The sequence below is a fragment of the Mesitornis unicolor genome, unplaced genomic scaffold, assembly GCF_000695765.1.
Source record: "Mesitornis unicolor isolate BGI_N332 unplaced genomic scaffold, ASM69576v1 scaffold9738, whole genome shotgun sequence".
Lineage (NCBI taxonomy): Eukaryota > Metazoa > Chordata > Aves > Mesitornithiformes > Mesitornithidae > Mesitornis > Mesitornis unicolor.
The window spans coordinates 28,649-52,475 of record NW_010202593.1 but is presented as its reverse complement, the minus strand read 5'-3'; the positions used below and the strand labels follow the sequence as shown (position 1 = coordinate 52,475).

The 23,827-nt window shown below is 37.5% G+C and overlaps 1 protein-coding gene across 1 annotated transcript in view; it reads left to right on the top strand.

Annotated features, from left to right (window-relative positions):
* The window catches only part of LOC104545337 (kinesin-like protein KIF16B), a gene marked incomplete at its 3' end in the record, with an annotated part of 37,197 nt that overhangs the window by 6,292 nt on the left and 7,078 nt on the right, over positions 1–23,827 (top strand). Inside the window, exons 2-9 of the mRNA XM_010190450.1 lie at positions 10,341–10,410; positions 11,422–11,535; positions 15,328–15,444; positions 19,457–19,554; positions 20,024–20,133; positions 20,706–20,848; positions 21,918–22,086; positions 22,222–22,353. Coding sequence (XP_010188752.1) covers positions 10,341–10,410; positions 11,422–11,535; positions 15,328–15,444; positions 19,457–19,554; positions 20,024–20,133; positions 20,706–20,848; positions 21,918–22,086; positions 22,222–22,353 — 953 coding nt within the window. The remainder of the gene's footprint in view (positions 1–10,340; positions 10,411–11,421; positions 11,536–15,327; positions 15,445–19,456; positions 19,555–20,023; positions 20,134–20,705; positions 20,849–21,917; positions 22,087–22,221; positions 22,354–23,827) is intronic.

Here is a 23,827-nt window from a genome sequence, read left to right as displayed (position 1 = left end):
TTCTGTAATGAAGATGCAATTGAGCTAGCAGGAAACATAGGTGCTGTATATTTTGAGGCTCCTTTAAATGGTGTCTACAGGGATTGTATATTTGAGAAAGGGACTAGTAAGCTGTGTGATAAGGCTGCAAACAGAGCATTTGAAAGTTATGAAAAGGCTGTAGAACTTGCTGTTGAGGCAAATGAAGTAGAAATGACACCTTGCCCAGAGCAGAGCTTTGGCTCAAACTCGTAAGGACTGGGAAAAAACAGAGAAGAGGCAAGTGAGCTTACAGAAAAGTCTTGGTTGTCAGTGGCAAGAATAAGTTAAGAGGTGATGGAAGTCTGATAATCAATATAGTGGCATGGGAGATGGTTGACTTTTAAGTTTTATGTTTTTTCCTTTTTTTGGCATAAGGGCAATAACTGGCAGATAGATAGTTCAGACTTCATTATTGAAGCAGCAGCCATGAGGAGGGGGGGAAATGCCAAAGTCATTTTACTCAGTAATTTAAGGAGAATGCTGCAAATGTAAAGCAGAACAGTTGCTCTTCTGAAGAGTTTAAATCTCATAGAATCATGGAATGGTTTGGGTTGAAAGGGACCTTAAAGATCATCCAGTCCATCCCACCTGCTGTGGGGAGGGACACCTCCCACTAGACCAAGTTGCCCAAAGCCCTGTCCAACCTGGCCTTAAACACTTCCAGGGAGGGGGCATCCACAGCTTCCCTGGGCAACCTGTGCCAGTGCCTCACCATCCTCACAGTAAAGATATATAGTCTATATATAGTCTAAATCTGCTCCCTTCCACTTTAAAACCATTCTCCCTCATCCTATCACTATCTGCCCTTGTAAAAAGTCCCTCCCCAGTTTTCCCACAGGACCCGTTCAGGAACTGGAAGACCACAATAACGTTCCCCCGGAGCCTTCTCTTCTCCAGGCTGAACAGCCCAACTCTCTGCTGGTCTTTGTAGGGGAGGTGCTCCAGCCCTCTGATCATGGGCCTCCTCTCGACCCGCTGCAACATCCCAATGCCCCCCTTCGGGGCCCCAGAACTGGATGCAGTACTCCAGGTGGGGTGTCCCCAGAGCAGAGTAGAGAGACAGAATTACCTCCCTCACCCTGCTGGCCACACTTCTTTTGATACAATCCAGAATACAGTTGGCCTTCTGGGCTGCAAGCACACATTGCCGGCTCATGTTGAGTTTTTCATCAACCAACACCCCCAAGTCCTTCTCCTCAGGACTGCTTTTGAGCCATTCTCTGCCCAGCCTGTATTTGTGCTTGACCCTACCCAGGTGCAAGACCTTGCACTTGGCCTTGTTGAACTTCTTGAGGTTGACACCTCTCCAGCCTGTCCAGGTCCCTCTGCATGGCATCCGTCAGCTGTGCCATCCAGCTTGGTGTCATCCGCATCTCAAATGATCTGGCCATGTATTTTCTAAGGGGTGGTGAAATGCTGTATTGGACAGCTGTGATGAGGAGCGGGGTTTAATGAGAGTATGGCCTTTGCTAAAATGAGAAGTTAAAGCCAAATAGAGAAGCCAACACCAAGAACATTAGTTGGCTGGGAATTTGGATGCCACAGATCGGGATGTACTAGAAAAAATTGTTGGTTTCTCTGTAGGCTTTGCCACAATAGCAAATGTCAGCAGTGCTAAAGTAAGCTGAAACCTGGGGGTGTGAGCAGTGAATGCCAGCACTCTCTAGTGGTTTGTTGCTTTCGAGTTTCTCACCTGTGCTAAAGTTACATGGTCTTTGAACATCAATGGCCTGTGGCTTGTTTCCCTCTTCTTTTCTTTCTATGCGCTTTTCCTCTATGGTTAGTCTTCAAGGTTTTTCTGCTTGGAGCCAATTAATTTGAACTTAGTAGTGTGATATGATCACAGTGCAGTTCTTGTTTACAAATATATTGCAGAGCCAAATACTGAAACTGTAGTTGGTGCCTTCTCCCCGTGAGCTCCTAGGTCAATATATCTTAAAGTCCTGTTTCTGTAACCTCATTAGATGAAAAATGTTGGAAAAGATCAACAAAAATGGTAGGAATCATCAATTAAAAAAATGTCAAACTAAATGTGTACTCTACATGTTATGACTATCAGGACAGTTTAGGAGATGCAAATCTAGAAATATTTTCAGGGCTTAAATGTTGGAAAGAGGTATTAACTATTTAGTTATCACTCTCTTGTAATATTTTGGGAATAATGTAATGAAGCTAATAATGGTTCAACTTAAACTTTATCTAAGGAATGACTGTTAATGAGATAGTGCAGGTTGTGGAAGAGTCTCCTGAGGGAAATGAAAGCTAATTCCTTTGAGGAAAGTCATTACCTGAAACAATCTTGCTTGAAGATGAAAGGTGAGACTAGTCCTGAGCGACTTTTAAGTAGCTCCTGTGCTTGCCGTTCTACCTCTGACTGCCTCTGCAGTGTTTTCTGCACAGCTTTATACACAGGAGAAAGAATAAACAGGGTATGCTGTCTTTAAAATGCTATCTTGCTGTTTTCATATATCAAGCAAGATGTACTGGTGAGGAGAGTCCCAAGTGTAGAGCTTTATCCTTGTGTCGGTGAGCAGCAAAACTGCAGCAGACTTGACTGTTGTAGAAGGAGCTCTAAGGAGTTTCAGCAAAACGCTGGGTTCCCATTAACTGAAGAGTTAATGGCTGGGAATGACTGTTAATCTTGCATAAACCATCAGAGGTTGGGAAGCCCACGTATAGCCTTTGTTTACATGTGCTTATTTTTTTGTCCTTTGTAGTGCTTTAATGAAAATGCTTCAAAAGTTCTTTTCAAGCATGTGGGATTTGTCACAATCACTACCTTGTTTTGTCTGTTGCCCTCCCTAGCACTGAAGAACAAAGAGTTTCCAGTGGCAGTGTGGGCACATGTGGGGCAATATAATTAAACTGGCCTCATTTACAATTTCTAATCCCCAAAACTTTACAATCTTAAGCATTTTGAACTTAAAAACCTAATTTTAGAAGAGTGCTTCCTAGTTCATTTATTTCAGTATTATCAAACACATTACCAGGTTACCTGTGCATGTTGCATCACTGAAATAATGAGCAATAAAATACTTTCAGACTCTGCTTTTTGTCGAGAGCTTGCTGAGACCAGCAGAAAAAAGGTAATGAGTCTCTCTGTATTGTAGCTTTCCTGATGAAACAAAGCGAGAGAAAGATGAGTCTTTTGGTTTCTCAGGCTTTATTTATTTGAAATGAAGATCAGTTTTGGAAAAAAAAAATTGATTAGCACTCAGCTGTTTTAACCTAACTGAGCTCTTGGAATTGAAGACTTAGAAGTTTGAGTATCTGAAAGGCAGGTATTGTTGGTAAGAACAGCTGACTGAATTGAAGAGCAAAGTCCTCTATTTTGCAGTAGCTATGAATACAAAGCCAGGGTTATTTAGTGAGAGAGGGTTTTTCAGAGTTATCTAACAGAAAGAGAGTATATGTGGCACTTGGCATCTTACTTGCTGATGGGCTGAAGTCCTTATTGTTGAAGGTTTGGACACTTCAAATACTGGCTTTATGAAGACTCTTCTGCAAAGAGTTTGTTATAAGTACAAAGCAATAGTAAGATACAGTAACCTGGAGTACACCCATCATTTTTCTCTGTGCTTATATATTTGAAAGTTATTTGTACTTTGATAACTGAAGTAATTTGTTATTCATTCCAGATTGCATGTGTGTGTCTCAGTAGTGGAAAAGAACAACAGAAGAACAACAGCCTTATGGATTATTTGAGGGGCTAACAGATTCATGAGATTAGACACAGTATTTTTTTCTGAATTTCTAATTTGAGGACCATCTGCCCCAAAAGACAAGAGCAGAGAAACAAATTTGAACTGTTTGAATCACTCCTTGCTGTACACAAGACGTTAAGTCAATACTTATGACTTGGTATAGCAGGAGTAAAAGAACAAATCAGAAGAAACAAGATATTAAAAACAAAATATCACATGGAATGAAATCCAGGGAACTTGAAGGAACTTTATAGTGTTATAATAGTTCCAACAAAATTCCAGGATGTCATTCAAATCAACTTGGTTTTGTCTGAGGTTGTATGTTACACTGCTTTGCCAAAGATGGACATTTGCTACATTTTCTTAAAGGCTGACATCAGAGGCTTGTAAGAGGGGGCTCACATGTGTTATATATGTTCACTCATATACCTAGCTATGCAGGACTGGTTGCCGCCGGTAATGCCACTACTGAGCCTGGTCTGATGCTCTATCTTTGCAGACAAAGCAGAAAAGCTGCTATTGAGGTTGTCTGCTAATTGAAGCTTAAATATTTATCAGATTAATATGTGATTGTTGACTATGACATGTGTGGATACAGATTTTTTTTGTTTGTTAAGTTAGCTGTTGCTTATGATTTAAAAATTTGCTTATGTGGCTACCCACCAGACCTGATCTGAGGTGAAATCTACCTGTAATATTATTAAAAATACAAATTCAAAAAGCAGGCCAGCTACATGATTTAATGTAGTGACTAGTCTGTATTACCACAGGTGTGCATAGTGCATACTTTCCCCAAAAAAGCTAGATATCACTTGGCAGAAGTCAGCACAAGGACACTTGTATGTTCAGCTGTAGATTAAACTACTGTCTTTTGATATTGTTGGTAAAATTTATTCTTAAGGCATTTAATCTAGGTTGTCCTTCATACAAGAACTGATGTGCATGTACTAGTATATGAACTAAGAGAATATTTGTTTCATGAGATGCACAGGATTTCCCATTTCTCTGTCACTGAGTTTATTATTCTGGTTTCAGCTGTACAGTTCTGGGTGTAGCAGAACTCTCTCATTTAACTATTTGCAAAGTTTGCCAATGCTTTTTATAATACTGGTATCACATAAGGAAACATGAGTACTATCATGAGTCTGCAGTAGCGAATTATGAAATTTACGTTGATCACAGAAAACCTCATGCCCACACAAAACATGCTTTATGATAAAACTTTCTTTTGAAGTACAAAGTATATATGCAGTTTCTTCTTCTTCCTGAGACACAATTGCAGTCATATCCATAGAAAGCTGTTTTTTTAACTTCAATCTGCAGGAATTTTTTCTGCTATTTTCTTGTCTGCCTTTTTGAGGTGTAACTTGAGAGATGGTGCAACCTGTCTGTCAGCCAGTCCTGTCCCACCTAGCAGCTTTTGAATCAGTTCGCCAGTGTCAGCCAGATTGGACAGCTTGGTAGAGGTCTTGTAGATAATGAAGATGTATTGTTCAGAGAAAACAGGCAGCTGTAAAAGAGGCTGCAAAGCTCTCCCATATGAGGAGGAGGCTGCAGCCATTACCAGCTATCAGAGAATCCACCTAGGAACCTCCCTTCAAACTGAGTCTGAAGGACATATCATTGCAGTCATGCTTCTTGATGTACAATGTGTGTTTGTTAACTTTTAGACTATATTAGTGTAAATGTGGCTTCAGCCATTTAATTATGGGCTTGTAGCCGTATCAGATAACAGCATGGGGTCACTTTGAGCTCAAGGTATGGTGAGCTATTGCCCTGCTATGGAGACAACTGTGATTTTTATACAGTGTAATCATGTAGTACTGGTGACTTAGGCCACAGTAGATTCCCAGAATCTTGGGATTCAGTCAGATTGGTGGAATATTACTGATATTAGGTCTCAGGCAACATTACATTGAAACTATTTGTTATTGATTTTTATGGAAGAAAATGGCTTTAACCCAAAAGGTAATGAAAATGTTTTATGTACAGACCACCAGATTTATATTTTTGACCTGCACGAATCACATTTTAAAAACATGCACTTTCTACAAAATTATTTGGTAAGCATTGAAGAAGTTAAAAAAACCCAACCAACCAAAAAAAACCCAAAACCCCAAACAAAACAAAAGCCTCTGGATAGGAAAGAGAAAATGTGTGATATTTCATATTGTAGCAGCTTTTCTCTTTTTTTTGTTACAGAAAGGAACAAAGAATTTCTTGTGTAGGAGGGTTTTCATTGGACTTTTTAAAGCAAACAGGTGAATTGAATGTTCCCCTTTTAAGAATTACTCAAGCAAAGGAACGCGCTCTTAGTCTGTGTAATTCAATGGGACATCAAAGCAAATGTACAGTTAGTACATTACCAAGCTACGAGAAAAAGCCAAGTTGTTTCTGTGACACACTTTGTGCTTGTTTTTCAGTTAAATCTACCTTGAATTCTTCTGGTCATTAAGCAACCATCATGTGTTCACTTTATGACCCCAGAAATACACCTGGGTAGTGAACAAGCAGAGTGATATAATAGGATATCAGTAACGTTGGCCTAAAATGTGAACATAAGAAGTAGCTAGACACTTTGCTGAAAAGAAAAGCCATTGAGCATAGTTGAGTTGCTTTTACAAGTGCTTAGAATATGTTTTTGAGTAGTTGAAGAACAAAATTGCACATCTGCTCTTCAGTATAATCCTTTTTCAATAGATGTTCCATTAGATGTCTACAGGTAAGTGAATTTCCAAGTGTATATTTTGCAGACCTTTTTTCTATTTTGACACAGAGGTGCTGTGCAGGCAGTTCAGCTAGTGCCTGTGTAGCCTTGGAAGTTTGCCGAAGCGGTCTTTTGAAACACTACTTGGGAAAAATGATTATACCTTTTGTCCTGTCCTTCTTGTCTTTTCCCTCACCCCACCCATGATGAAACGTGTCTTGCGATTTCTGTTCTGTTCTTGGAGTTGTGTCTGACAGGTGTTATTGTAATCACAACTGATTCCCATAGTATCGATTTAACAGAAAACACAATACATGATTTTCTAATGGAATAAGCTATACTAAATGCTCTATTGTCTCAATAATACAGAACGGATTAATAAGCCACCGTTAAATAACTGAGCCTTCCACTGAAGGACCTTAATGGAGAGAACTTAAAGATAAACTGGGAAAAAGACCAAACCCATTTGCTTGTCTGTAATAGGGATTTTTCTAGAGCTTCCCTTGCTGATTTGAGGTAACAGTGCTTTTCCATGGTTATCTCCCTTCTGTCTGTTGGAGGAACTTCAGAAGGTTTTGTGGAAGACTGGGTAAGTGACATAATGAACAGGGATCATTGAAAGTTGCCTTGAAATCTAGAGATACTGCTAACATTTGGCTGCGTGTAGTATAATTTTGACTAGATGCCCATGGAGGTGCAAAAACTACTCTGGATTTTGCCCTGAAATTAAACATGGAATATAAGGGAAGGAGAGAAAGAAACTTGATGTAGAGATATCCACATTGGAGCTGCTTCTAGGAAGCTGTTGTGTTTTCATGCAGCTGCTGAATCATCTTCAGTTTAGGGCAGTTCTTCATAACCCACGTGCCCCTTGTGATGATGAGAAATTATTAAAACATTGCCGAAGTAAACCACTTATCAAGTTATCCTATTACAAGACAAGTATACTTAGTTGTTTTAAGTGTATCTTGGTACTAGTATTGATTCTGTTAAAATAAGGTGCCAGTATTATTTGAAGTAGTTTTTCAGATTTATTTTTTTTTCTTCTCTCTTTTCCCCTATCCTTCTTGCAATTGATTGCTAGATGACTAGCTGAATTTAGCAATATTAGAGGGTTAATAACAGCACTAGGCTGATGTATTTCCTCGTGTCTGTGCCAAGAAACCTGCCAGCTTCATCACTTTGTGGCTCAGTTAGAGGCCATGGAGTCACAGGTTATAAATTTCCTTCCCTTGTGATCCTGGAACTTCATGTGACATATCTAATAGCACTGAGGAGAGCCTGGAGGCTGGCCCTAAACACTACTGTGTAAGTAGATTCGGCTTGAGATGAAACAAGATTTCTTAAATCATCAAAGTGTTAATTGTGAACTGGTTTTGACATCTGGCCCCTTTATGTATGGAGTTTGTAGGGGCAGCAGCTTTGATTAGTGACTGGGGCTTGTCTCTGGGTTGAGGTAGGGCTAGTGGTTCCTATGGATGCTGGAGGAGCAGCTGATTACAGTAGGGTTCTCTCAAGGGTAGCCAACACTGCATTACAGCTGTTTGCAGCATGAACCTTTAAGGTGGAACTTGTAATTAGAAGTTTTTGAAAGAGACTCAGTCCCAGCTGAACTGCATTAAATGAGCGCCTGGAAATAACTGGCATCATGCAAGCAATTGTTTTTTATGGGATACTCTTTTATGTCTACAATAAATTATACTTGACTGTCTCATGGTGAAGCTTTAGCATTTAATTCCTGTTAGTTCTTTACACTTCTTTCAAGTTGGCTTATTGATTCTGACCAGTATTCCTGTTTCAGGTTGTCATTTCTCTATTAGCTGGTGCTTTACTGGGTGCTTTTTTCTTTTTTAACTTTGAAATCCTAATTTTTTTTAATAACATTTAATAATATTATTTTTTGTGTTATCACAAAAATTAATGACTGTTGACTTCCTAGAATTTTGTGTAGTTCATATAAGGGTGTTAGACTTCAAACATTTTGTATCAGTTTTCCATTACTGAGTAGCTTTAGGTTTTGTGATACAGAGAGCTGGCTAGGTCTGGGAAAGAAAGCATGAACATGTTTTATTATTTTTCCTTGTACACTTCAAGCATGAAGAAATAGAGACAAAAAAAGCAGTAATTCTGGCCCAAACTTCTTCCTGCCTAGAGTCCTTCCAAACTTCCTAGAGGAAGCAGGTCGCATTTTATATTTGAAACAGATTTTCATAGTAAGATACACCATTTAATTGGGCCACATTACTTATTACACCTTCTCTGAGCAAATAGTTACAGACAGGTAGAGACTGTTCCCAAAGATGGGTGAGTAGTAGCCATGCACAGGCTGCTAGTGTTGTGTCAAAATCTTTTTCCTACTAAAAAATGCCATTGGAAACGTCTCAATTTTCCCATTTATTACTCATAGCTGTATTTTAATATTTCAGTCTCTTAAGCGTAGACCAAGTAAAAGCTGCTAAGGATGACATGGAAATGACTAAGAGACATCTCTTAAGGCATGCCTCTAACATTTTTTCAATGGTGCATCTAAATTCAGTTGTATAATTAATGCTGTAATTATTACAATTATATGTTTTATTAGCTTAGAAAATAACTTAATGTGTTGATATTTAAATAAGCACTTTTATTTGCCTGACCTTTTTTCATTAATGTAGATTTTAAAATGGGTTTTGCTTTTCTTTAAAATTTCTACAGAAAAACTGAATGTTAATAGAGGGTAGCTCCATAGTCAGCTGATGAATGTAGAGTTTGGTGATCCAGTGCACCATGAGGAAGAAAATGTCCCACTAAAATCGTGAACGCAGGTCTTCTGTTACTAGGAAGAAGTTTCTTTCTTTCATTTTTCGTTTGTGCAAGCGAGTATCCAGTATTTGCTGAGATACTGCACAATATGGTAAAGCAATACTTTATTGCTTTAAAGCTCTCTGCTTTCCTTTGCACCAGTCGCGCACACCAGTTTGTCGGGTGACTTAGCAGATGGTTTTGAAACAGACATGTCTGTTAGCATTTGGGGAGCAAGGTTTTGTGTGGTGTATATAGCAACCTTCCTCTTCTGTCTCCTTTTTTTTCATGTGCATGTTTTTAGTAACACAGGAGATGTTATGCTCAAAGTTGTCATTCAAGAGCAGCCTGTACTACTCTTACAACTAAATATAATGAAATCCCATCTCTTGCAAGCAGGTTGATACATGCTGGTTTTAGATACTAAGCTAATGACTTCTTATGATAATTTTGAAAACAGTCATAAACAACAGATGTGAAATAGATGTGGGTGCATGGAAACACTGCTGCAGCACTGGACTTTTTTTCTTCCTGGAATTGTTGTGCTCTTGAAAGCAACAAATCTGTGTAATGCTCAGTTACTGCTCAAATCTGTAATACTTAGTAGCAGAGTCTGTGCTGTCATGATGCATCACAGCTCAAAAATATGTTTAGTGCCTCATTTCTAAGAGTTTTAAAATACTGAGGTTTTGTAGTTTAAATATTTAGTTCCTGTTACCTAGATATAGGGGTAAGTTGGGTAAGTTGGGACTGCTGGTACTAGAATGATGGTAAGAGGCTGGGGCTTACCTTGTAATGTTCTGTTTTGCAGTTCTTTAGAGCCACATAATTTGAGTTCCCTGGGCTTTGAATTGGAGTACTTTAGGTTAGGAACAAACCGCTTAATAGACTTGCAGAGCTTCAAAGCAGGTTTCCCCAAGCTGCAACTCTGTTTTGAGATGAAGGGATTTGGAGGCAAGCCCAAATACTTCAAATATATCCCATAGCAATAATTAAATACTGATCACAACAATTAAAAAATGAACTAAAAATTATTTCACTTGATTGACTGTGGGCTATTGTGATGTTTTATTTAACATACCAAGTCTTGGGTGGTTTTTTTGTTTGTTTGTTTGTTTTTTTTTCAGAGAGAAAGACCTTAATGCAAAGTTTATTATTTCAATGGAAAAAAATAAAACGACAATCACAAACTTGAAGGTGAGTAGACATAATTTAAAAAAGGAAATTCTAACTGAGTAGCTGCTAAAATATGACTGGACAAAACAGTGGTGCTCACTGCACTGTGGAGAACAGCCCTTAGTTTTTAAAATACACCATTGAAATAGGCCTTTGGGGAAACAAGTGAAACTGTTTATTTGCTGCACTGTGTTTTTCTGAAAACCACTTTAATAGGCTGTATCTCATAGGTTTTTCTAAACTTAATCACTCCAGTCATTACTTAGCTTGAAGATGAAAGCCAGCTATAGAAGAGAGGTATGTGTCTCATAGCTATTAAATCTTTGCTTCATCTGTAGAAGTCATCTTCTGGAATTTCCATGAAATGAACTAAACCCAAAGTGCCCCATCACTTGCTATAATATTTTAGTGGTATATATTAACATTTCTCTCAGCAAGAGAAACCATGCACAGCAAATGTATTTTTGCAAGATAGTTTCCAATGACAAACGTATGGAAAGGAATTTCTGTGTGTAGTTTGTTTAGGCTGATTCAGCTAGCAGTGACTATTGCTGTAGTACAGCAGTAGCTGTCATGTCTTGAGCATGATGATAACCTTAAGCAGCAGATACGTAACACAGTTTTAGTTACAACTCCACATTAAAATGCTGAGACTGAAATGTCTCTCTGACTCCTATTAATTATATGTGTAGGATAATCCCTTATTATTATCTGCATTTCATATACAGGACTGATTTAAATGAACGTAAGTATTGGGACAAAAATCTACTGTGGTTTTAGGAACAGTAAACTAAAATTTTTGCTGTGCTGTCTTGTAGCATGACTATCCTTGCTTAAGGGTAGTCCTTGTTTAAGGGTATATCTGTTGCTAATTTTTTCACTGTTGTTGGAATAATAGGCTAACCTGTCATTATAAATATCTAAATGTGTATAGCCTTATGTTAAATTTTCATTCTGATTTTTATTGAAAAAACAGCTTATTTCACCATGATGTATTATACTAGCTCTCTCTTTTTTTTTTTTTTTTAATAGGTACCAGAGATTGGTTCTGGAGACACAGGACGAGAAAGAACTAAGACATTTACCTATGATTTTTCCTATTTCTCAGCAGACAGTAGAAGTCCCAGCTTTGTTTGTCAAGAAATGGTAGGATTTCTGAATGTTAATAATTGATATTTTTCCTTTCCCTTTTATATGGCTTGAAAGCATTCTTTGAGACTTCTTTCTGTTGAAAGTGCTTAATCTGTAATTTAGAAATTCCGTAGGTACCTGAGAATTTGAGTTTTGTTGTTGTCGGGTTTTTTTAACTTAACAGTGTTAGATAACTGCTGTGTTTTCTAATTTTTTTTAGCAGGATAAATGCCTTCTTTCTAGTTCTCTTGACTGATTTGTAAGGTCAAATTAGAAAACTTCTCAGAGCACTAAATTTGTTTTTGAAAAGCTTTTTTGGAAAAAAAACAATCCAAAAAACAACAACTTTTGAGAAACAAGCATTTATCTTTAATTCACTTAGACAGAACATTTTTCTTGTCTGATTAAAGAGTTGTGGGTTTTTGTTTGTTTGTTTGGGTTTTTTTTTTTGTCCAGACGTCTTGGTACACATTTAAAGAAGATTCTTCTTTCTCCTCCCTTGAGTATTCAGCTTAGGAGAGGACAAAACTGGCTTTTTTTCTGCACACTCAGAACAGAAAATCTAACTTGGAGCTATAGGCATTATCTAGATGAACAGATCGACCCTCCTTGACCTTGCACTTCACATGAACATTGAACCTTTTTGCTGTTTTACATTCCCAAATAGGTGTATTAAGTAAAATTCAAGTGTTTTGGGATTGCTATCTTATCTTTTGATTTTTTGGAGCTTAGGATGCTGTAAGCTCAAAGTAAGAGTATTTCTTTCCCCTTAAAATAATGAAAGTGTTTAACAAATATACTGTAAGCCAGTTGGATGCATAACATTTTGGTATGTACCTCTTCTATTCTGTAATCCTCAAAATCGGGGTTATTGGTATAGCTAATTCTGAACAGCTTCAGAATTAAAACTAATAATAAGAAGCAGTAACTTGAAGCCAATTTATAATATTTATGAAACAGACAAGCTTTGCCATTACATCTATTGTCTGTAACTGTTTGACAGGGAATTTATGCTTGAAATTCCTATTTAAACCACTGTTGTAAACAGTAGGTCCTCTTTTTTTTCCTGAAAGCTGCTTTCTGTGTTTCCTGGAGTTTTTATTTAGTGTTTAATACAAAGCTGTGATTATGCATATTCTTGAACTTTCTAATTTGTTGTTTCTTGATTATAGTCTTTTAAGTAACACAGTTTTTTGTTATATTCTCTGAAATATCAAGAAGTATATATTTATTTGGGTGTTGATGTTTAGCTACTTCTGGAAAGCTATGTGAGACAAGATCTTATTAGAAGAATCCCAGGAAGAGAGTCCATTGTGCTGTTAGGTTGTTGCTGTGACAGTGCAGGTTTTTTCCAAAATCTGGATTTGCTGTGAAATAATGAAGTTAATTCTTGTTGAAACAGCCATTTGCAAAGGAAACTTGAATTACTAAATGGATATCCAAGTTGTATCTTGTGTTGATGTCCAGTTTCCACATATAAGTGATAAATTAGTTTTAAGTTTCACTGTATTGGTGCCATTTTGCCTCTGTTTCAGAGCAGGTCAGATTGAAGCAAGTTCAGTATAACTTGCCTGTGTCAGGAGCTTATAGCAAAAAAAAATAAAATTAAAATGCCCATATAGAGATCACTGCAGCAGCCTTGACCAATGATTGTTTTTAAAGCTGTGAGCTTTATGGTTCATAGTAATAGGATGCTAACAGTAAATCCTAAACATGGCTTAGATGTCAGTGTTCAATATTGCACTGTTACAGTGTGTCCCACAACCCCAGACTGCCTCCTTCGTCCTTACTTGAAAGAATGCTAACTTCCCATGCTCAACCACAAGAATATTGTTCCAGTGTTGAGTGTTGTTTTATTTACCATGTGTGCAGCACATTGAAAACAAAAGGAGTTTGCAAACTGTGGAGTGTAATTTCTAAACAAATGCTACACAAGCTATTGTTTTGCTTGTGTGGTTCACTTCATATTTAATTTTATTTGTAGTTAAGCTCTTATCAAGTTGCTACAGAATTTCCAGTTTACTGCACCAATGGCATAGAAGAAGGGCGTCTTTCATTCACGTTCATCTTGCCATGGAAAAAAATTCATCTTGATTGTTGGTAATGTGGTTGATAGCACACTTTGTTCATTATTGTTATATTTTTCCTTTTGAAAGGCAGAAAAAGAATAAATGGAAGTCTGTCTAATGCTGCCCATTAATATGCCCTAGTATTAAAAATTAGAGTGGATGTGGCAATTTACCATGAAGCTTCTTAGTTTGTATGCATGGAAGAGAAACAACTAGAATTTTGATGAGTTTACTACCTTTTTGTGACAAACTGGTGGTTCAGTCATTTGGTTTCACAAAGTCCCATCCTTACGATGTCTTGTCTTCCAGCCTGCATGTTAAGTGTCTGCGTTCAGACAACAGTATAGTTCAGTAACTATCTATCCTGTGTAATATTCATATCACTTTGCAAGGTGTACACAGATTTTTAAAAGAGAAAATGCAGTCAAAACAAGAGCGCATAAAGACTTGGTTCAGAATGTGAGGGAAAAACTTGGACGTATAGAAAGGGAAAAGAGGGGAAAAAATAAAGGAGTGGTTACCTAGGAGGGAGAATTCAACTACGGTGCTCTTTTCGAATGACAAGTGAAAGGGAAATTTGTGCTTTGGCTGATATTTGTACTCTTCCTCTTTGAGAAGTGTAACTGACTACGGCTTTGTAACTTTGCTCAAGGGAAGGTCAAGTTAAGTATTCCAAAGGCATGCTTGAAACTGAGCATTAATGATTAGAGAAATGACCCAGCACTCCTCCAAGGGAGGAATAACATGATTATATTGCATGTGTGCCATTTGCCATTAATAATGACTTGTACACCTTGGTTCATTTAAATCACATGTATTGCAGATTAGTAGCCAAGTTGCATGAAGCATCTATGAGATTTTTTGAAAATCATGTCTGGATTGGGAGACCCAGATTAACAGTTTCATTGAGAGAGAAGCTGCACCAGTCAGCTAGTGGGAGTATGGATGGAAAAGCAGGCTAATGGTGTATAAAAGGTCAGGAATCTGGGAGAGAGAGTGGAGGTGGTACTGCAGAGGAAGGTGATGAAGGCATCTGCCAAGAGCTGAACTTGTTAGGTGAGAACAGACCCTCATATTATGGGGTGTGGAGGAGGGATCATTACCAGTTCAAGGTAAATGCTTAGGGTGAAGGAGATGGGGTTAACTGAGGAGAGATGGTCAGTTACTGTACAGATAATACATTTTTGTGTTTGCCAGCCTGAAAAGTAATGATATGTAAAAGCCAGTTAAGGAGCAAATAGGGAGAAAATAACAGTCCATTTTCTTACACTTGTTTAAAGCAAAAAAACAAAATGAACCAACCAAAAACAAACCAAGAAACTGACAAAATCAATAAGTCATTTTCTTCTGAGAAGGGGCTGGATATTTGCAAAACTTGGAGTTTGCAAAGATAAAAGAAATTAGTAGATACTAACAATAAGAAAAAGTGAATTAAGTATCTGAGATGAGCTGAAAGAAATGGGAGCTATAGAAAGAAGGGAGCATTTTTTGTACTTCTACATGTCAAGTAGATCTAACAGAAAAAGTAGAAAATACACTGTTGCAGGACTGTAATCTAAATACAGTACTAATGCTTAGTATTTATTTGAAGTATTAATTTCCTGTCCTATAGTAAATGTCATTGGTTGATATCAATACCTTATATTGTGGTAGTTTATTGTTTAATATTTGCCATGCTGAACTGATAACAACTTTTTTCCCCAAGCTTCTGTTGTCTTAAAAAATTCTTTGGTTTTAGGTTTTCAAAAATCTTGGTACAGATGTGCTTAAATCTGCTTTTGAAGGTTATAATGCTTGTGTGTTTGCATATGGACAGACTGGATCAGGGAAGTCCTACACCATGATGGGAAATGCGGTATGTTGTATTTTGCAAATGCACATTTGTATTCTGTAGCAATGCTTTGAAATTATGCTATTTCAAGAGCATGTTTTTATGGAATTGTTATTATTCATCCTGTCTGTATGTACTGACTGCCTACGTATCGTAATTTCTAGTAGTAATCAGATGTTTTAGAAGTTCTGTTTTTTCTATAGGTAGATATTTGCAGTTGGAAGAAGTGTCTTTACATTGGACAAAAAGCTGTCATTTTTGTTCTGTAACAGAACCAAAAATTTCACGTTACTGCTGATTTTTTATGCCCGTCTTGAGACAAAAGATGATACTGGTGTTGAGTACATGAATGATCAGTTCTTTCTGAAAACATCTGTTTTTTCAGCCTCTTCTGAATAGTCAGATGATGAAAACAGGTCCTTGACCCCTGTTAAGAGAAGGCTTACAAGTGAGATGAGTAGCTAACTGTAGGTTTCAACAAACCATTCTGAAATGATACACTGACTTTAATTTTAAAGATTGTCCTGTTGAGCACTGCAGTGAAGAACCTGGAAGAGGAAGGTGTGATAGGAGGGGCATTTGGCAGTTTGTGAGTGAAGGACTGGAGAAGTTTCTTGCAGTTGTCTCTGTGACTGCCCAAAGACAGAAAGAACCCACTAAACTGTTGGAAGTGGAGCAGTTTAGAAGGCTGACTGAAGCCTATTTGCAAGGCAGCCCCTGCAGGTTTCATTCTCCTTTAAGCCTTGGGGGGAAAAAATACAACCTGTCCCAGCAAAATTGAGAAGGGAGGAATATTGCCACTTGTCCTTCCTTAGATAGATTACTCTTTTGAAATGTAGTAAGAATGGCCACTTTGCATGTCCTTTAGTTTAGAGAGAGTACATTAGCTGTAAATCTTTTTTAGTTGTCGCAGAATAAGTAGCTTTATATTTAGCTTCAATATGGTAAGCAGATTACATTTCTGTAATCAGAAAAGATCTTATGACATAGATGTGGATTTCTGTTTCGGAAATTTCTAAAAGTGACCTTTTTATGAGACTGCCTCACTATATGTAATGGCTGTAATCATCAAGACTTTTTGCAAATGAATAGGTGCTGAAGTTTGTTTGATGCTATTCAATAATAAAGGTCTAATCTTCTTACCATGATACATAAATACTTTAATCTGGCTTTGTACAGAGCATGTATAAAATATACTCAGCCTCCACGTTAAATGCTTGAAAATTGATGGCCCTGTCAGAGAGGCTAGAGTGCTATAAGAAAACTGAATTGGAAAGAATTTTTTTTTTCTCCTTAATTCACCATTAAAAAATATGAATTCTATTCTCATTTTGCTTTCAATATCTACAGTTCTTGGCTCTGGAAGTCTCTTCTGCAATACTGTATATAGCAACCATTCAAGAAATATGTGGACCAGTTAGAATAAGTCTTCGGTAGAGATACTAAAATGAACATCTATAAAATATGATCAGTCAGAAAAGTCAGATTTGTATGCACGGAAAAAGGAAGACTGAAGGAACAAAAGTCTTCCAAGACATGAAATGCTGCTGCAGAAGGAAAGGGAATAAATTGTTCCCAATATCCAGCGTAGATGGGCAAGAAACAGTATGTTTTCTGGTTAGATAGCACAGAAGGAAAACAAGCTTTTAATGAGAAAATTCACCTCTAGAGTGAACTGCTTATTTTGGTTCTACAGATTTCCATCACTGGAAAGTCTGTAACCCAGTAAACATCTGTGAGAGATGTAGTTGACCCTTCCCTGGAGCTGTAGGGGGTGAAAAGAGAGAAAATGTCCAAATATAGTTTCTAACAAAGAGGGTACATTCAGTAAGATGTATATTTTACCTATGCAATATGCTGGGAACTCCTTGTTCTTGCTTTCTCATCACTATATTGCTGTGGTTGAAGTTACTCAATTAATTACTCAGTTTCTTATTTTAAGACTCTCTTTGCAGTTGCTAAATTATGACTTACCTAAAACTTTGTGATGGATCTTTCATATTTTTTCCTTAAGCTTTGAAACTGTTCAGGTGTTTCCAAGCATGAGATGAAAGAAAAGTCTGTCTTTTTTCTCTTCCTATGTTTAAAAAAAAAAAAAAAAAATACGGAGAAAGTTCCAACACTGAACCCTGAAACTTTATCTGGAGTAGAGATTGATACATATTGGGAAAGGTTGCTCCTCTGTTACCAAATGCAGTTGTCTCAAAAAAAAAAAAAGTGCCTGATTAAGCTGCAAGTTTCACCTTTTATCTAGGCACTGTTTTTTGTTTTGTTTTTAAACCAAGGTGCAATCAGGTGAAGGGCTAGGTATGGTAGAAGCAGAGAATAGGTTATTATTTCAAAGAATGAAGCCTAGTTTGAGAAGGATGGAGAGGCTGTGATTAAGAGGAGGGAGAAGCTGGAAAGGGACAAAATGGAGGGATAGATTTTGATTAAAAAATAAGACTGGATAATGAATCGGGGATTATATATGGACAAAGGAAAGAGGAAAAGGAGCTCAGAGAAGATGATTGCTGATATAGAGAATGCAATGGGAAGCTGAAGAACAAAACCAGAGGGGACCAACATGGGAGCAGACTTGAGCGAGCTTGGGCAGAGGGTCTGATTCTATATGGGGTCCAAGCACAAGAGAAATCTTTCTTGTGGAGCAGTCACCCTGCCGGAGTCTGGTGCAGAGTACTCTGCTGCCTTTGTGTTTTCCTGCTGTCAGATATCTATAGAATCCCATCAGGCAAAGTCACTTGGGTGCCTGGAGTGCCTGGCCTATGCTCATGTTGGATGTTTGGTCTCGTTTGTCCTAAGTTGCCTCCTGCTTTAATTACAAGATCCCTGACTCTAAGCAAGAACATTTCTTGCTTCAGCAGTGCACAGAATTAGAATTAGTCCATCGCATGCGTGTTTGGACTGGAGGCAAATTGTAGCTGACAGGCAGTTTTGTAAGCTACTTCTGAGTTTGCAGCTCTGAGCCCAAAACTCATCTGTATGTATATGTTTTCTCCCTTTGTTCCTGGGAGCCACATTCACTCACTTCAGCTCTGAAAGAGTATTAGCTGCTGCCTTCCTGAAGTGGCAGGGTGAAGTTGTACTCAGCAGGTAATTGGTCATCTACGTAATCAGACTCAGTGGGAATGGGGCAGCTGGGATCAAGCAGCCTCTTGTCAGCTGAGACCAGAGCTGCATGGCATTCTGCTACTGGGAAAAACCGTGGCTTTGACTTAACTGTCTCACTGCTTGACTGGAAAGGGCTCTCCCTGGAGCAACAGGAAGAGGAGAACTGCATGCTAAATCTCTGGAAATCTCAGCGGTGTTAGCTGCTGCCTCACAGTCTGATACATATTTGACATCAGTGGTGGAGCAGCAGCCTCACAGTTCTCAAGTGCTAGCTTAACTGAGAAGATGATATCCAGCTGCTGTTGGCATTTGCATTAGCTGATGTGGCAAGGACCCCACAATGGATAGTTGCAGCTCTGCTAGTTATCAACATCATCTATAGTGATCTGTGAGAAAAGAACAATTTTTTTCAGTTTGCTTTACAAAACTGACCAAGCGCTTTTTGCATATAATCGCTGTTTCAAGACAGGATGGACTGGGAGCTTGGGATTTGAATGAGAATGGCTCATGGATATGTGCATATGGCTCTTGTTCCATTCTCTGCAGACGTTGCCAAGTCCATAGTGAAATGAGTTAGAAGTTATAAAAAGTAGTGTTGAGATAAGGCAGTTCATATGTTGTTCTGAGGAGCCAGTTTCTGCCTTAAGCTGTTGGGGTTCTTTAAAAAGTGAGAGGTGGTGAAATGTATCCCAATAGCAGCTAGTATATACATTCCAACACAAATACATGAAGATTAATGTGGCAGGATGACTGGAGGTAAATAAAGGACAAAGTATTTCACAGAATCACAGTATTTGCTGAAAAGTTTTCATTTTTCACCTTTTCTGAATGTTGGAACTCTTAACTAGTAATCTTGGCTTTTATTTTTCAAAACATATTGCATGTGCATATACAGCCCTCAAAGTAAGAATTGTTGTTATTGCAGGGTGATGCAGGTTTAATACCTCGAATTTGTGAAGGATTATTCAGCAAAATAAGTGAAAAAACAAAGCGGAATGAGGCATCCTTTCGAACAGAAGTCAGGTAAGTCTTGGTATTTTAATAGTTTGCTGTTTATCAAACTTGTTTCAGTTACAACCACTCTGTTTCACTTACTATCTCTGAGAAAAGTGTGTGTTTTTCAAATAACTTTCTGTGCTTGGCCTCAGTTGTATAATTGATTTTTGTTGGCTGTTGTAGTCAAAATGTACATTTTGCTTTTTTAAAATGACAGTGAGAATGCCTTTGCTACTGGGCAGCATCTTCCTTATTTTTACCCTTTATTTCAGGCTGACATTAGGAGATCTTGATCTTGCTAATGTATGCTTCTTTTCTGGTTCTTGCTTTTTTGACTTTTTTCCTCGTGATTTAAGTACACTGTAGTCATTACTATCTTAAGCCAACTTTGGATGTTTGCTTCTCTAGGCATCTTGCTTTCAAGCACAGTGTTAACATGACTTCTCTTTTTTAAAGACTCAAATCAGTCAGGGATTTTATATGTTTTTTCTTTCAGTTATCTGGAAATTTATAATGAACGTGTGAGAGATCTTCTCAGACGGAAGTCATCAAAAACTAATAATTTACGAATACGAGAACATCCAAAAGAAGGGCCATATGTTGAGGGTAAAAAAGCTTTCAGTGTTTTTTATAGGACATTTTTATTTTTTAAAATATAAATAATGATGGATACAGTGCTTTCCTTTATATAAAAGCGTTAAAGGAGAATAGTCTTTCATTTTGTATCCCTACTCACTTTCCCAATTCTAAGATTATTTTACATATACAGTTTTTATCTGTAAATTTATAACACATTTTTAGGTAATGTTAAGAGTTGCGATTTGTTTTTAAAATGTGTTGACTATTTTATAATTTTTTTTTCATGTTTAGATTGAAAGAACCTATTAGGATCTAATTGTCTGTCCTCTACCAGGGAAGGCTCATGTCAGTTGAGGGATTATGCTTATGTTATTTCACTAAATACTTTAGTAAGATTGCATATTTTTTTCTTAATTTAATGTAAATTTCTAAGTTCTCCATTGTTCACGAGGCCTCATTCCTTTCATTCAGTGATTAAACAAGTATGACAATAAACACTTAATTACAGCAACACTTTACAGTTGTGAGGGTAATGTGAATCTATTTGTAAAGAATATGAAGTGCATGTATGAGCATACTGTAACTCTGCTTTTATTTAGATTTATCTAAACATTTAGTGCAAAATTATACTGATATAGAGGAACTTATGGATGCAGGAAATATAAATAGAACTACAGCTGCAACTGGGATGAATGATGTTAGTAGCAGGTCGCATGCCATCTTCACAATCAACTTCACTCAGGTAACAAAACAAACCCCCCGAATTAATATGTTTACATGCAGTAATTCATATGACAAAAACTAAGGTTGTAAAATAAGCAAGTTTGGGTAGATAATGACTATCTTGTTGTCTTGTGATAGGGAAAGTTGAAAGTGTGTAAATAGCATTTTGAGAATTATAAATGTGTTTATCAGTTGTTGTAATCTTTTAATATTTACAGATTAATGTGATTACCTAAAATTATATTTAATGGATTTTGGGGAGATAATTACTGGGAGTTCAGGCTGAATAGCAGTGACCAGTGCTGATGTGTTTCACAATGCTGCTGTGATGGGAGGAGTGGGTGAGGAGCATGTTGAGTGAGACTTCATCTTTAGCTGAACACGGTCTACCTGTCACACTGATCTTATTCAAGATTTATAAAAGAACCTGTCTCCATGGCCCAAATTGTAGAGTGTAGAAATGTTTTTGGAGTGTTTTCTTGCTAACTCTTCATCTGTTACTATTGGAAACGTGTTTACATTCCTTGATTTACTGGTGGAATAATAGAGAGATCGAACACATTTTCTTAGAGCATAGTGATTTTTTTTCAGATGGGGCAATCTGAGTTGATATGTATGAATTAAGATAAAAATTGGGAGGAAGCCTCAGTTAAAATAATAAAGTAAGGTTACAATTGCTACTTACTTGAACTTGGAGGCAGGGGAAGAAATTTTGTATAAACGTGTCTATGTATGCTATAACTTGTTGAAAGCTAAATATAATATAAATCTTGAAAGCTTAGTAAAATTAATGCAGCACATGTTCACTGTGCATCATGTAAATACCAGTTCACAGTTGTCAGTGTATGCGTCTAAGTGGGTTGAAAGTTGCAAATACTACAATTTAAAGAAATAACTACTTGTGTGGGGGTTATGCAGCAATTCATGATCAAAGGCTGTGACACCTCTAATACACCTGTCTTGCAAAGCTCTGCTATTTTAAACAAGTTAAATTCAGTCATGACATGAAAAAGGCCACTAAGTTGGATTCAGTAAAATTTCAGAATTTTGTAACTTAACTTACTTTTCTTTGTATTTCTTTTCTATAGGCTAAATTTGATTCTGAAATGCCTTGTGAAACAGTTAGCAAAATTCATTTGGTAGATCTTGCTGGAAGTGAGAGAGCAGATGCCACTGGTGCCACAGGGGTTAGATTAAAGGAAGGAGGGAATATTAACAAATCTCTAGTTACTCTGGGAAATGTAATTTCTGCCTTAGGTGAGTCTATTTTTTGTGCTTTTGTGCTTTGATTTTGGTTTGTTTGTGGTTTTTGTTGTTTGTGGTTTTTTTTTTACTCATTAAGTAGTAATGAAAATATGTAATTGCTTTTTTTTTTCTTCATCTACATCACAGCTGATTTATCTCAGGATGCAACAAATCCTCTTTCAAAGAAGAAACAAGTATTTGTGCCTTACAGGGACTCTGTGTTGACCTGGCTGTTGAAAGATAGCTTAGGAGGAAACTCTAAAACTATAATGATTGCCAGTAAGTGTTTTTAAATTACTTTTTCTGCACTCTGAACAGTTCATGCTTCATAGGAGTGGTTGTAAATATTTAGATTCCAGATGCTTTGTTAAGACAGAATGTTGTTTACACATGCTAATGATTCATTTCATTCTGAGTTTTCTAGTAACACTCTGCCTTTACCTACGCTCTGCAGAACAACTCTTCTAGCAGTGGAACTATACAGGGTCTCACTGTGGTGACAGTTTAGTTGTTTAGTAATGTTATGAACAGGTATGCCTACCAAATTTGAGAGCTTTGTTTTCACCTGCAGATTATTTGGATGCATATATCGCTGTCTGAGTATTTAGTCACAGATTTAACAAGGCATCCGAGTTGTGTATGTACAGTCATAGAATCACAGAATGGTTTGGGTTGCAAGGGACTTTAAAGAGCATTCAGTTCAACCCCCCTGCTATGGGCAGGGACACCTCCCACTTGACCAGGTTGCTCAAAGCCCTGTCCCACCTGGCCTTGGACACTTCCAGAGAGGGGGCATCCACAACTTCCCTGGGCAACCTGTGCCAGTGTCTCTCACAGTAAAGAATTTCTTCCTAATATCTAGTCTAAATCTGCTCCCTTCCACTTTAACACCATTCTCCCTCATCCTATCACTACCTGCCCTTGTAAATAGACCCTCCCCCGTTTTCCTGTAGGACCCGTTCAGGAACTGAAAGGCCTCAATAAGGTCTCTCTGGAGTCGTTAGACATTTGTTTGCATAAGTGAGGATCATACAAATGTATGTGCCTAGTTGCTTGCATTTGCTCTGACATCTACCTCACTGCTGTGTATCTTTTACACATGCACAGTGTGATGACTAGCTATTCTGATCAGTTAAACTTCAAGTTACAGTTATTCCTTGTTTATTCTTGAGGTTAATTTGCATTCTGGACAGCTTTGTTACCTGTGGTAAATGCTCAAGGCTGGACATACGTAGAGTCTTGTACTTCTCTCCACTTATACCTCTCTTCTCTAGGTTGCAGACCTTGATCCCCAGTTAAAAAAAAAAATTAAAAATCCAGCTTTGTACAGCTAGTCACTACTGAAGTGTGATTCAGTTTGCTTTTCCAAAACTGGTGCTTTTGTTGCATTAGTAGCAGAAAAAACGGGTCTCTTTTGACTTTCAGTGGGTAAGACTGTCACTTATATTTAACCTTCTTCTTTAATGCATTGAATGCACACTGCACTTTAACTTTTTGTCTGAATTTAATTATTTATGATCAGACATGTTGCAAACTTTCCAACAATTTTCTTTTTACCTATAGGAAGCTCTGAAAGGATCACTTGGTTTAAAAACCTACCTATAGCATATGTATTGCAGATTTTTCAACAAACTGGAATGGGAATTTTGTTTTCAAAAAAAACCCAAGTAAAGCTGGGAGGATGTTTAAGGAGAAGGGAGGATTTTGGATGTCAGAGCTGTAAGGTGTGAGGAGAACAGCTCTGAAGTTTTTA